At 42.7% G+C, this 13,705-nt stretch overlaps 1 protein-coding gene across 1 annotated transcript; it reads left to right on the top strand.

The window, feature by feature from the left end:
* Positions 1–3,350: 3,350 nt before the first annotated feature.
* Positions 3,351–10,884, top strand: SLC30A1 (solute carrier family 30 member 1). The gene is made up of 2 exons (XM_086342305.1): positions 3,351–4,548; positions 6,126–10,884. Exons 1-2 carry the CDS (start codon positions 3,933–3,935, stop codon positions 7,028–7,030), a joined length of 1,521 nt encoding a protein of 506 aa, XP_086198431.1. The 5' UTR covers positions 3,351–3,932; the 3' UTR covers positions 7,031–10,884.
* The last annotated feature ends 2,821 nt before the right edge of the window (positions 10,885–13,705 follow it).

Raw genomic sequence — 13,705 nt, 5'->3', positions numbered from 1 at the left:
TTTCTTTCATATGGTTTCCCTTATACCTCTGAGCCCTTTTGTGATGTTTCTGGGCTTTATTACTGCATTGTTACTTGTTTATTCTTTTTTTTTACTGCCTGTTCCCTCCGGGAGCAACTACAAATTCAAGCCTTCATGTTGTTGGTAGAGGTTTTATATTTTTAGTAATTAGTCAATATATTCCAAAACAAGACAAACATATCTGACTTCCCCCATCATTTTTGCCCTAAGATTGAACATTAGAATTGATTGGCCACCAACCAAAGTCAAATGCAATCTGCTTTTCACATGGTTTTATTCATCTATCTGTCCTTAACACAGCTTCAAACACTCATGATTTTTGAAAACCAATATTCAGAGGTGTGTCTGTGTTTAACAGTTTTTGTTTGTTTTTTATAAGAATCCTTTTAAACCTACACTTTGGGTTGATAAGGTTTAGGCTAGCTCATTGAGCTAAGAAGATCCAATTTGGAGAAGCTTGGCTTGATAAAGCAGGGAGGTGTCTTAGAGGGCTCTGAAATTGTAAAGTTTGTGTTCAACATTTGACTTTCACTCAAATTGGCAGTCTCTTTCCAAAATGAGCATTATTTTCTCATCTTTAAAGTATGCTGAGTTTAGTCAGTTTGAACACCAAGCAAATTGTCAGGAGAGTTCTCAAGAATTAGGAAGAAAAAGCCAAGCCATCTTACTCAACCTGGGGCCACAACCTCCAGGAGTGTTGGTGAATAATGGTATAGCTTCCCTTCATTTTAACTCACTTCTGGCTGTGTTAATGCTATGCCAAGACAATCGGCTAAAAAAGGACAAGTTTGAGTCAAGCTACCAAAGTATTTTGACTACACTATGCTAGGGGGGATAAAAGGTTTATTTGACTGAAATGTTTTGCTGATAGGTAAATATTACTCTTTCTGGAATGCATGATTATAACTTTTCCAATCTGGAAAATGCATCTCTGACACCCCTCCCTGCTTCTAGGTTATGAGCGCATAAAGCACATTGTCTGGGAAGTGGCTTACAAGAGGGGGAAAAATGTGGCACCACGCAGGTTCTCATAAGTGACTACTGAGTTGACTTGAACCTAGAGCCCCTTTTACGTGGGTCTGAACGTCTCCCAATTCAGTCTGCTTAGTTATTGAAAGGATTGCTACTGTTTGCTGAGCATCCTCGCCTTCTGCATCGTCTTATTGATTTCTTTTTGGACATTAAATACTTACACTTGGAGGAATATTTTTTCTTTTTGCTTTTTCCCACACAGCGCATGGCTTTTAAGATCTCAGTTCCCCTAACCAGGGGCTGAGCCACGGCCACAGCAGTAAAGCATTGAATCCTAACCACTAGACTACCAAGGAACTCCCTGAAGGAATCTATCTTTTAAGTAAAGGGACCCAGCAGCTCCCAATAGGAGGCAAAATGGTCTTCCAACTGCTTCCTGGCCATTTCCGTGGGATATCTTGACCCACACGTGGCTCCTCAATGTCTATATAGGGGGACCTGGTTTGAAGGAGGTTTGAGGCTGTATTCATATACATGAATGCACAAACATCCATTGTCTACACCAAGAGAGAGAAGATTATGGAAGTCCCCAATCCCATCTCCCCACTCCCACCATCCAGACTTCACTGAAAATTCAGCACATTAAAAAACAGGCTCAGTATTTTCTCGTTAAGAGCAGCTCCTTGCACACCCTTTTCAACTTCTCCCCCTGTTTTAAGCAATATTTTCCTTGTCGGGTTAAAAACTATCTTTTTAAAATTCTCCTTATCAGCTTTCAATCAAGTCCTGTCAATTCTTTCTTAATAAATGTCTCGGGAAGTTTCCTCCATTCTTCTGCATTCCAGAAGAACAGAAATAGATGAGGATCTGGCTCTCTAGTCTGGCTGGGGAGATGAGAAATACACCATATACAAGTGAAAAAACTTTTCTAAAAATAATATTTTTTTTAATGCAAAAATACATGGCCCCAAACAAGCCTTATATACAGACCCTGAGGCACTGGCTAGCACTGTCTTTGTCTCCCAGCAATCCAGAGCAGTTGGAGGTCCTTCTCGCTGTTGAGGGGCTGTGGTGAGGCCTTCCGGAGTCCACTTCAGGCCACTCTGACTCTAGCCACCCCTCCACTTACGAAGCAGGAAGCCTTCACTTTCAAATTAGCTAGTCTCCATTCAGAGCACAGCAAGGTATGTATCCAGTCTGAAGCAGTGTTGGCACAATTTATCAGGAGTATTTCACCATAATTTAAAATTTTATATGTTTCACCTCCACCTGGACAGAAGCTCATACTTCTGTATTCTCACTGCCCCTCCCGTTCCCCATAGCAACCAACACTGGGTTCTGCTGTTTGTAGTGTATAAATACAATGTTTAAGTCTTAGAGCTTTAGAATTTTAAAGTCAGGGGGAATCTTAAGATCTCTTGTTCAGTCCTTTACTCTCCATAGACGAAGAAACAGGTCTAGAGAGACCGACTGACTTGCCCAAAGTCACCCAGCTGGCTAGTGGCAAAGCAAGAACCAGAACCCAGGTTTCTTCTGCTTTAAGTCTGCACCCTAAATGATCCTTAGATAATCAGTGACAGAAATATCTGACTTCACACAAGGTATCCGGGCGATGGTGGCGATAGGGGGTGATTTGCTTTATTGAAACATTTACAAAGATTCCATTCATCGCCTCGCAGGACCGTCCTGGATGAACTCCTCAACTCGGTGTTGAGCAGAGTCACAAGTTACGTGCTGCACTTGTTTATGAGTCTGTCGGCCCTAATCGCGGTTCTTCTGACAGAAGCGCGCCCCCGCGCCTCCCGCCGCCCCTCACACTGGGGCTCCCCCTCCCTGCCCCTCCCAGGCTGCCGACTGTCACACGGCGGCCGAGCGGCCCGCCCCACGTGGACCCGGCTGGGAGGATCAAAGTCTGTTTGCTGCCTGGCCCCCGGCAGGTGTGAGGGGGGCTGCTAGGACCCGCAGCGCCCGGGCAAGAGGCCCGCCACGCCGAGGGGACCCCGCCTGCCTCGCCCTGCCCCTCCCCCTCCTGCTGCACGCGGCCCGCGCCCCCTACCCTCCCCCACGACGCCCGTCGCTGCACCCGGCCGCGGCCCCCGGCCCACGCCCGGCTCCTGAAGGGAAAGGCCCCGCCCCCATCTGTTGAAGCCGCGACACCGCCTCCTCCCCGCCCCTCTGAGCCTCTGCCCAATAGCGAGCGCGGGTGGGCGGGACGCGGCGGCTGTCGTGAGGGGGTCCTGGCCAATGGGAAGACGTGCCGGGCCTGGTGGGCGGGGCGGCGAGGCCTTGTCACGCTCGGGTCCGTGTGAAAACGGGGGTTCCGAGTGCAAAGCAAAGTTTTTTTGTAAACCGTCTGCAAAGGCGGGGGGGCGGCGGGTGGCGAAGAAGGCGCCCGACACCGGGCCGAGTGCAGCAGCCGTGGCCGCCGCCTCTTTAGCTCTTCAGGCGTCGCCTCCTCGGTCCGGGCCACACCGGAGGAAGACCGCCGGAGGGGAAGACCTGCGCCGAGAACCCGCAGATGCTTGGAGCCTCCTCAGCGCTGAGCTGCCGGTCGCCCGCCCCCGCCGCCCGCCTGCTCGCTCCTGCTCCGGCTCTCTGTCGGCGGGCTTCGGGAGCCCCAGCTCCCTGCCGCCTCCGCCGCCGCCCCGCTGTGGGGGTGTGGGGGCTGCTGGGGCTGAGCCGGGCCTCGGCGCCGGCTCCGAGGACGGACGCCTAAGAAGGAGCTGCGCGCCGCCGGCCGGCCGGGGACGCCCGCAGGCGCGTGGGCTCGGCGGCTAGACCCCGGGCTCGCCCGCCCCTGTCCGGTCACCGAGGCCCCGCGGCAGACTCCCGAGCCCCGCGCCGCTCGCCCTCCCTCCCTCCGTCGCCGGCTCCTCGGCGCCTCGCCGCCTCCTCAGGAGTGTCCGGGCCGCGCTCGGGCGGGCTTCTCAGCCGCAGCCATGGGGTGCTGGGGTCGAAACCGGGGCCGGCTGCTCTGCATGCTGTTACTGACCTTCATGTTCATGGTCTTGGAGGTGGTGGTGAGCCGGGTGACCACGTCCCTGGCGATGCTCTCCGACTCCTTCCACATGCTGTCGGACGTGCTGGCGCTGGTGGTGGCGCTGGTGGCCGAGCGCTTCGCCCGGCGGACCCACGCCACCCAGAAGAACACCTTCGGTTGGATCCGGGCCGAGGTGATGGGGGCTCTGGTGAACGCCATCTTCCTGACCGGCCTCTGCTTCGCCATCCTGCTGGAGGCCATCGAGCGCTTCATCGAGCCGCACGAGATGCAGCAGCCACTGGTGGTCTTCGGGGTCGGCGTGGCGGGGCTGGTGGTCAACGTGCTGGGGCTCTGTCTCTTTCACCACCACAGCGGCTTCGGCGACGACTCCAGCCACAGCCACTCGCACGGGGGGCACAGCCACGGCCTCCCCAAGGGGGCCCGCAGCAAGAGCAGCCGCGCCGGGGGTAGCGACAACGCCGTGACCCCGGGCGAGCAGGGTCCCGACCAGGAGGAGACCAACATCCTGGTGGCCAACAGCAGCAACTCCAACGGGCTGAAATTGGACCAGACAGGTGAGGAGAGAAAAGCCGCCGCCGCAGGTGGTTGGCCCTGGGGAGCCCAGACCCCGGGATGGCCCCGGGCGGGGTGGCCCGCACGCCCCCTGGCGCCCGAGCCGACCGCGCCGCGCCGCCTCGGGGCCGCTCCTTCCCGGGCCGGCTCCCGCACCCGCACCTGCGGGGAAGCCGCCGAAACAGACGACCCCAGCCCCGCGCTGTCAGCCGGTGTCAGGAGCCGGGGAAGTGCGTCCTCCGCCCCCCGTATGGGGGTGTAGATGGCACCGTGGTGGTGAGAGCGGGCAAAAGGTCAGGAGGTGACCCTCAGCCCGCTGCGGTCCACAGCTGCACTTGGCAGTCTTTTACGGGCTGTCGTTCCAAGAGACTGTCTGATTTTGGCGTTTGCAGGATCAGCAGTGCTTCCTAATTAAATTTCTTCGCCCTCTTGGAAAACCGGAGAGAATCTCCAGTTGGTCCTTAGTTGTTGGATGTTTGGAAGCTTGCTCTGCCCAAGTAGTACTTTTGCCCTTCAAACAAGTTTCTTAATGTATTCAGAGCGATCTTAGTGATTGACTTTCCTGAACTCAAAATCTTGGTTAAAGGTTTCTGTTATGAACAGCAATGCATGTGTCGGTGAATTTTCTGAAGTCTAAACCCAATCCTGAAAATCCTAGACTTAGGACCTGTCTGGGCATGTTTTTTGTTTTTTGCGGGGGGCATGTTTTAACATTTCACTTAGGATTTGTCGTTTTTGTACTAAGGTAAAAGTGATGATAATTTATTCATCTTATATTTTTAATGTGTAGTTTTCATTCTAAACATTAAGTGCTCTTGGAAGGAAATTGGGGAAATAGGTGTTGAAAGAGGAGATGGGAAAAGGAATCATCCTAATGCCCTACTAACCCATCTCAGTGATATTTTTAATAGGTTGGTGTATTTCCTCCCACTGTTTTCCATTTATATGGAAATATCAATTTCTGTTTACCTATTTGTGTGAAACCACACATGCATGGCACTACATAGACAATTTTCCTCTTTCTAGGATTCAGGATATCATGTTAATGAAATTGACGTTGTATATTGAAAATGTTTAATAAACAATTGAATTTCCTCTCACTATACTCTGCAAGGAGTTATTCCAAAGAATATTAAGCTGTTCTGGTGTGTATAATTCCTTTAAAGGAGGTAGTAGGGTAGATAGTGATCATTTAGTTCCAACTTTTCCTGAAGTCTCCGTGTGATTGTTGATAGGCGTATATGGTTGATTTGTCAGTTTCTAAACCCCTTCCATCAAGGGACTCTTATCATTTGTAAGTGACAAAAGTCTAAAAGTTGACCTTAACACTTGAATGATGCAAAGTGAAAAAGTGACTAGAGCTCTGTGTCAGGTCAGCCATGTGATTAAGAGTTATCCATAGTTGCGTATGGTTTGGGGTGATGGCATTCAGTTTTGTTGTTTTTGATATATGCCAAGTATAGAATGTTCCCAGGGTATGTTTTATGAAAAATTTTCACCTCCATCTCTTAAATGGAATTAGGCAAGAATGTTTATATATTTTAGATGTGTTTGATACAGAGTTTTTATTTCTTTGTAGATCCAGAAAAGTCCAGAAATGATGCAATGGAAGTACAAGTGAATGGGAATCTTATCAGAGAACCTGAAGAGGTGGAATTGGAAGAGGATGAAGATAAGACTGGACAACTTAACATGCGTGGAGTTTTTCTGCATGTCTTTGGAGATGCTTTGGGTTCAGTGATTGTGGTAGTAAATGCCTTAGTCTTTTACTTTAATTGGAAAGGTTGTCCTGAAGGGGAGATTTGTGTGAACCCCTGTATACCTGACCCCTGCAAAGCATTTGTAGAATTAGTTAATAGTACTCAGGCAACAGTTCAAGAGGCTGGTCCTTGCTGGGTACTGTATTTAGATCCAACTCTTTGTGTTGTAATGGTTTGTATACTTCTTTACACAACTTATCCATTGCTTAAGGAGTCTGCTCTTATTCTTCTCCAAACTGTTCCTAAACAAATTGATATCAAAAATTTGATAAAAGAACTTCGAAATGTTGAAGGAGTTGAGGAAGTTCATGAATTACATGTTTGGCAACTTGCTGGAAGCAGAATCATTGCCACTGCTCACATAAAATGTGAAGACCCGGCATCATACATGCAGGTGGCTAAGATCATTAAAGACGTTTTCCATAATCACGGAATTCACGCTACCACCATTCAGCCTGAATTTGCTAGTGTAGGCTCTAAGTCAAGTGTAGTCCCGTGTGAACTTGCCTGCAGAACTCAGTGTGCTTTGAAGCAATGCTGTGGGACACGGCCACAAGCCCAGTCTGGAAAGGATGCAGAAAAGGCCCCGTCAGTTAGCATTTCCTGTTTAGAACTTAGTGACAATCTAGAGAAGCAGCCCAAGAGGACTAAAGTTGAAAACATCCCTGCTGTTGTGATAGAGATTAAAAAAATGCCAAACAAACAACCCGAATCATCTTTGTGAGTCTTGAAAAAGATGTGATGTTTGACTTTTGCTTTAAACTGCAAGAGGAAAAAAGACTCTATTGAAATTCTATGTTTGCCAAGTAGTGTAATTGAAGTCCTTGTCTGGTCACACAGTTTAATTCTATTTTTGTAAGAACATAATGGGACTGCTTAACAGAGTTCTATATTACAACTTTGTGACTATTAGTGCAGAGTACAGCTATGCTGTAACAGTTTTGGAAAGCCAGTTTTAACACTATGTTACATTTTTGTTTAAGTATAAACCTTATATAACATAATGCTATTTGATTTCCAGTTTTTCAATGGTAAAAAACTAATTAGGGGGATAAATAAATTTAAATTGTTACTGGAATTTCTCTGCTTTTCTTTTCCCCCAGTGTTATATTTTGTTTGTTAGAATTATAATTGCTAGAACTCTAAAAATCAACAGGTCTGTTTCCTTTGATGTTTTATGTAATATTTACTTGCCCTTTGAGATCATTACATAGCATAATGGCAGCATATTTTAAGAATGACTCATGAATATTATTAGGAAAAGTTCTTTTTTTTCTTCACATGGGGTTTTATGATACTGAAGATCAGTTACTACTCTGTATCCTATGTTGCTGAGTATTATTCTAATAAATAGATAATTAAATTGAACTAGTATACCTATAATAGGGCAAATGGACAGTAAGAGCAGGGAAGGAAGTTTTACCAAATTTAAGTATTTAGATTCTTGTAAGTTAATAATCAGACTACATATCTAAATTATTCTGAGAATTTTAACTTTTTTTTTAAAAAAAAAAACAAAGGTAGTCTAAAAGATGAATATGTTCACCAGCATTACTTCCTTTGAAAGATTGGCATTAGAAACAGAGTTGAAAGTTTACTCATAAAATATACAATAAATATTTTTAAGACTGTTTAATAATTACATGTTAAATGAAAGCTTATTAATCTAATCTTTTAAATTGTGAGTTTTAAAAATAACTTCAGAGTCATTTCACAGTGACCAATTATGAATGGATTCAAACAGCTTTTTGAGCCCAACCAGCAATGCTTGTGCTTTGCCAAGAGCCATTGAGTTGAGAGAAAAATCTGAAGGTTAATGCAGTTTGGATATTAAACTGTCAAAAAGCAAAATTTGTTAAGACAAAATTAATAATTGAGATTCTATATGTCATTCTGTCTTGACATTGCTCAGACCTTCCAATAGTGGCTTATTTTGCAAGATGTCGTAATATCTATACAGGAAACTGTTATTGGCTATTTCATTGTTTGTATGGATTTCAAATCCATACACAAATATTATTTAAGGGTATTTAAGTTATATTTTTCTGATAGAGGGATTATGCTTTGTGAAGAAACTAGATTTTTGTCCTCAAAAGGATGAATATTAATATCAGTTATCATGTATAGCTCTATTTTTCTAGAAACGAGGTATCCTGACTACTTTAGTACCTTTTATAGCTGACTACTTTGGGGATGGCTACCTTTTGGGATTTGAAATAATTCATTGTTTAGTGGGTCTTAAGATGAAAACGTTGGCATTTGACAGTTAACTTTTTAAAGGGATGATCTTTTATGGTAGATGATGTGATTTTTTCCTAGTATAAGCCTGTTGCTGGCAATGGGCCTGTTTAAGAACACCCGATTTTTCCATTGAGAATGAGGTAATTTTAGGAACACAGTTTGTAAGTTCATATTTACTATAATGGGCCAAAACCATAACCTGCCAATTTGCAATACATCTTTATCATTTAATACTCTTCTGATATTGTATATTTCAATTCCTAAACTGGTAGTTACTTGGAATTTTGCAAACATTTTTTTAAAACATGAAATTGGAATTTCATATGAGTGAACAAGAGAAAGCTTCAAATTATATCATGTACATTCCTGATTTACCATTTTTTGAAGATCTCAAAACAATTTATGTTATAGAAATATTTCAGTAGTGATATAAAAGGATAACTGGTAATATATATTACATTCAATGAGGTTTTCTTTACAATGCTCTATTGGGTCTATTAAAGGTTGCATAAGGCATACGACATCAACTGAAAGAATTTTTTTTTTAATGGTGTATAAGCATGGGACAAGGGCTACTTTTTTTTTCAAAGTGCTTTGAAAGTAACAGCCTTTAGATTTTAGTTATTTCACTTCATAATTTTAAGTAGCTCATAAGTAACAAAGTGGTACCATAGGATTCTCTTTTTCAAAGGATTTCTGTCATAATAGCAAAATCAGTGGGCACTGACCCACCTTTTCAGTTTTAGCAGAGAATTATTTATTTCTTTACAATGCACTTTCTAACCCATTTTTAGCTATATTAGCATTATCTTTTTAAAATGCTTTTATATTTAAATATTGTGGGATTTAAGTGTCTTTTCCAAAATAGTTTATTCTTTCCTGGAAGAAAATGAGGGAAATTCCATTAATTATTAGGAGACTTAAACCCAATATTTAAATGCTGTTTTATAACACTGCATCAGTTTTAGGAGGTGCATCTCTCCTGCTGGCTCTTTTATATTTGAGCAAGATCAGTGTATTTAGAATATGTGTTTAGAAATGTGTCTATCGTCTCAATTTAGTAAGATGGAGGTGCTGCATGTGCCTGAATTAAAACCAACCCAGACATTTTTTCCAACCTAAATTCCGCCTTAGTGATGAGAGAGATTTAATTCTCCATTGTCACCTTTTAGTTATATGATTGTTTAATAAAATTTTTTTTTCCAGAGAGCATCTGCCCTGTATAAAGTATGAACTAAAACCTAAAGGAAAAGTAAAAAACTCAGAAACTTTGCTGTGTGTATTTTAACATTTTAGAAAGTAGTATGTTTGGGTAACTAAGGTATGTAATTTGACCAGGAAGAATTTGCATCAAGAGCACCTTGGAAAATCACAAGTAGATGACTATTAATGTTTGTACCTTGTTAACATCCTCAGTTAATTTTGAATTTTTGAAAGTTCTGAAGGAAAAGGCCTATGGAACCTAATGTGAAGTATTTAGTAGGCTAACTGGTATTGAGTTGTAGATTTTTACTGTTTATAAACAAATATCATTTGATGAAATGTCATTTACCTGCTGTCTTAGGATGTTCACACATACACAAATATGGAGAAGAATCCTACAATATAGAACTATTTATTTTAATAGAGTTTCAGTTAAGTCATAAAACAGTGTTAAAACTTGGGAAGGTGGAGGGTTTGTTGTTTTTTAAATTGAAACTGTCATACAGTGTTTGACCATCTGAAACGGGAATTATAATAGCACTATTTTGATGTAACTCTACCGCTATCATGTGGCAATGCTATTTAGTTTTACTAACAAGTTCTGAAATACTTAGCAGTCATTTTCACTGGCACAGGAGCCTTTTGTATGTCATTCAATTAAGACTTTTAAACCAAAAACTTTATGGTTCAGTGTCTTTGGCAAAAAGATACTGAAGGGAATGTAACATACGATTAATATGTGGTTATATATAAAAAGACACAAGTTGCCATGTTATGGTTCTGCCTTGAAACAGCACAATGAAGCGTATCAGTGTATCTGTGATTCTTTATGAAACCTCTGTGTTGTGTTGTTTTGTGTCTGCCACGGGGTGTCCTCTGGGCCAGGTGTGGCACAGTTAAATGCAATTATCATCTCATGAAATGCAGATGCAGATAAAACGTCTTTAGTGCTGCAACATTTTACCTAACTTTTTGTATGTTTCTGACTGTGCGTTGTTTTCCAAAGCTGTTCCTACCTCACCATGAGGCTTTATGGATTGTTATGTATTATAAATGTTCTTTATGAGACAGACTACTGTGTTTCTTCTCATTTATTAAGAGTTAAGTAGAAAAATAAACTAATTTTAATATCTACTTCATTGTTTTGTGCATATGGCCTCACTCAGGAGTTGTGGCGCACAGGCTTACTCGCTCTGGAAAATGGGGGATCTTCCCAGACCAGGGATTGAACCAGTATCATACTATCCACGATTTCAGGCAACCACTGGGGGACTTGCAATGTGTCCTTCATGGATAAGAGGAGACTAAAAGTGTGTGTGTGTGAGAGTCACTCAGTTATGTCCGACTCTTTGCGGCCCTGTGGACTGCAGCCCGCCAGGCTCCTCTGTCCCTGGAATTCTCCAGGCAAGAATACTGGAGTGGGTTAGCATTTTCTCCAGGGGATCTTCCTGATCCAAGATTGAACCTGGGTCTCCCACCTTGCAGGCGGATTCTTTACCGTCTGAGCCCCCAGGGAAGCCTAAGAGGAGACTACTGGACTATGTTTTGTAGTAATTCTTTTCCAAACAATTAATTGTAAGATCCAGTGTTGAATTACAGCACCAGAGGAGACTACTACAATTGATTCCACATTTCTTTCATGCTTGAGAACGTTTCTGCGATCAGTGCATCAATACAATCAGTGGTATCTTAACCACTCCTTTTGGCCCACTGTGTCTCTTATTAGCATGTATCTTACAATTAATCATTCAGAAAAGAATTACCTGGTCTTTCCAGAAGTACTGCCAACATTTCCTAAAACCTTATGTACTATGCATTGCACATCTGGATGAGAGCTGTTGCTTTTGAATTAGATGAAAATATGCTTAAGAAAGTCAATGACAATGTTGCTTTTAAAGAAATCCCATAGACATTTCTGAGCCTTCAGAATTGACCATTTTTGCCCTCCTCACTATAGCCTATATAGCCTTTTCTCTTTTAAATCAAGTAACGTAGCACTTTGTTGCATTTGCTTATTTACAAACCTATTTCCTTTTTAAAGATTATAAATTCTATGAGGTCAGAGCTATCTTCTTTATATCCTCAGAGTCTAGCACACTGTAAGCATTCAAAGGTGTTTGAAAGAATATTGAGGAATGGCAGGTGTGGAAGAGGACATAGCAATAACACTATTAACAGCTAAAATATACTGAGCAGTTATTACCTACCAGCCACACACATTTTCATTTAATCCTTACAAACTGTTAGCAACATTCCATTATTCCCATTTGGCAGACCAACGGATATCAAGTACCTTACCCAGAGGCATCCAGATAGCGATAGAGCCAGAACTGGACAGGAGATCTAGAGCACATCAAGTAACACGCTTTCCCATGACTTTGAACTGTCAACAACCTATTTCATATGTAAATTCAGAATGAAGATTTTTATGCAACAAGCAGCAATAGATTGGCCAAAAAAAAAAAATATGTTTTACAGTATTTGATATTTACAAAAAACATCAGCATAGTCACCAGACAAAAAATCAGAACTTATGGTTGTGTCATTCAAATTACACGGGGCAGAGGGATAACAATATTTTTTAGAATTTAGTGTCTCCTGGTTTCAGTCTAGCCTTGGAGACAGTGCCCATCATTACAGAGTAGTCAGCTAGGCCACTATTAGTACAAGTGTCGTTTAAGGCAGGAACTGCTCCACTTGAAGCACAAACACCTATGGCCTACATATCTTTTTATGCTGAAAACTGGGTATTTGGAGAACTGGAGACCAGAGGTGATTGAACTAAATGTGAATGAGGAGATGCAGGTAGATGATTTGCTTTTCGACAGAGATGCTATTAGCATTTGGGTGAGAAAATGTATCATCGTACAGAAGTGTCTCATGTGCTGAATTTAGTAACCCCAACCTCCCACACAAGTGTTTGCAGCTCCTCCACTTCCCCCGGCTCAACATCAACACACCTCAACTTTCTCAAATGTCTCCGAGGGAGGCAGCCTGGCCCTGGACCACCATGAAGGACTGACCCAGTGGGACTCCTCCAGTCTCTCCCACATGATCCAAATGCTATCTCTATTTCCCTCCTTTTACACAGACCCAGTATCAGAGATTCTTTGTGTTTTGTTTGAACTTCAGTCCCATCCTAAAGTCCAAGAACCAAGCTTCCATTCCTACAGAGTCAAATAGACAACCTGAAGATTTGATTTCTGAGACTTACAACCATTGAAAAGACCAGGTAGACAGGAGCTCCTCTGAGAGGTTAAGATTGTTCTGCTTAAGGAAGCAGTGCAGATGTGGCCAACTGAATTGGTCATGGAAACCGTATCTTTTTTTGGAGTATAAGAATCAAATTTCTGGCATTGTAAAAGGGGTTCAAAACCAGTGCCCTTAAAGTATGGATTCGAATATTCAAATAGAAATTGTAAGGACTGACCCTAATTTTTCTTCTAATTGTGAAAATGTCAAGGACAATTCTAGACAAAATTTATCTGCACTTTATTTTTTGGAAGTATAGACTTACAGTATTATGTTACTTTGAGGCATATAACATAGTTTTTCAGTATTTTTGAGGATTATGTTCCATTATAGGAGGAGGAATTGGCACCCACTCCAGTATTCTTGCACGGAAAATTCCATGGGCAGAGGAGCCTGGTGGGCTATAGTCCAAAGGGTCTCAAAGAGTCAGACAGGACTGAGCGTGAGCACAGATAGGTTATAACAGATAATAAGTATAATTCCCTGTGTTACACAGTATGTCCTTGTTGCTTATCTATTTTATTTATAGTAGTTTGAATCCATACCCCTAATTTGTCCCTCCTTCTTTCCTTTTCCTTTTAGTTACCATAAATTTATTTTTTTTTATATCTGTGAGTCTATTTCTGTTTTGTAAATAAGTTCATTTGTATCGTATTTGAGATTTCACATATAAGTGATATCATATAGTGTTTGTCTTTCTCTG

This window comes from Bos grunniens, chromosome 16 (genome assembly GCF_055505025.1).
Source record: "Bos grunniens cultivar Pamir isolate PY7600 chromosome 16, Bosgru_T2T1.0, whole genome shotgun sequence".
Taxonomy (NCBI): domain Eukaryota; kingdom Metazoa; phylum Chordata; class Mammalia; order Artiodactyla; family Bovidae; genus Bos; species Bos grunniens.
This window is presented reverse-complemented; position numbering and strand designations above follow the sequence as displayed.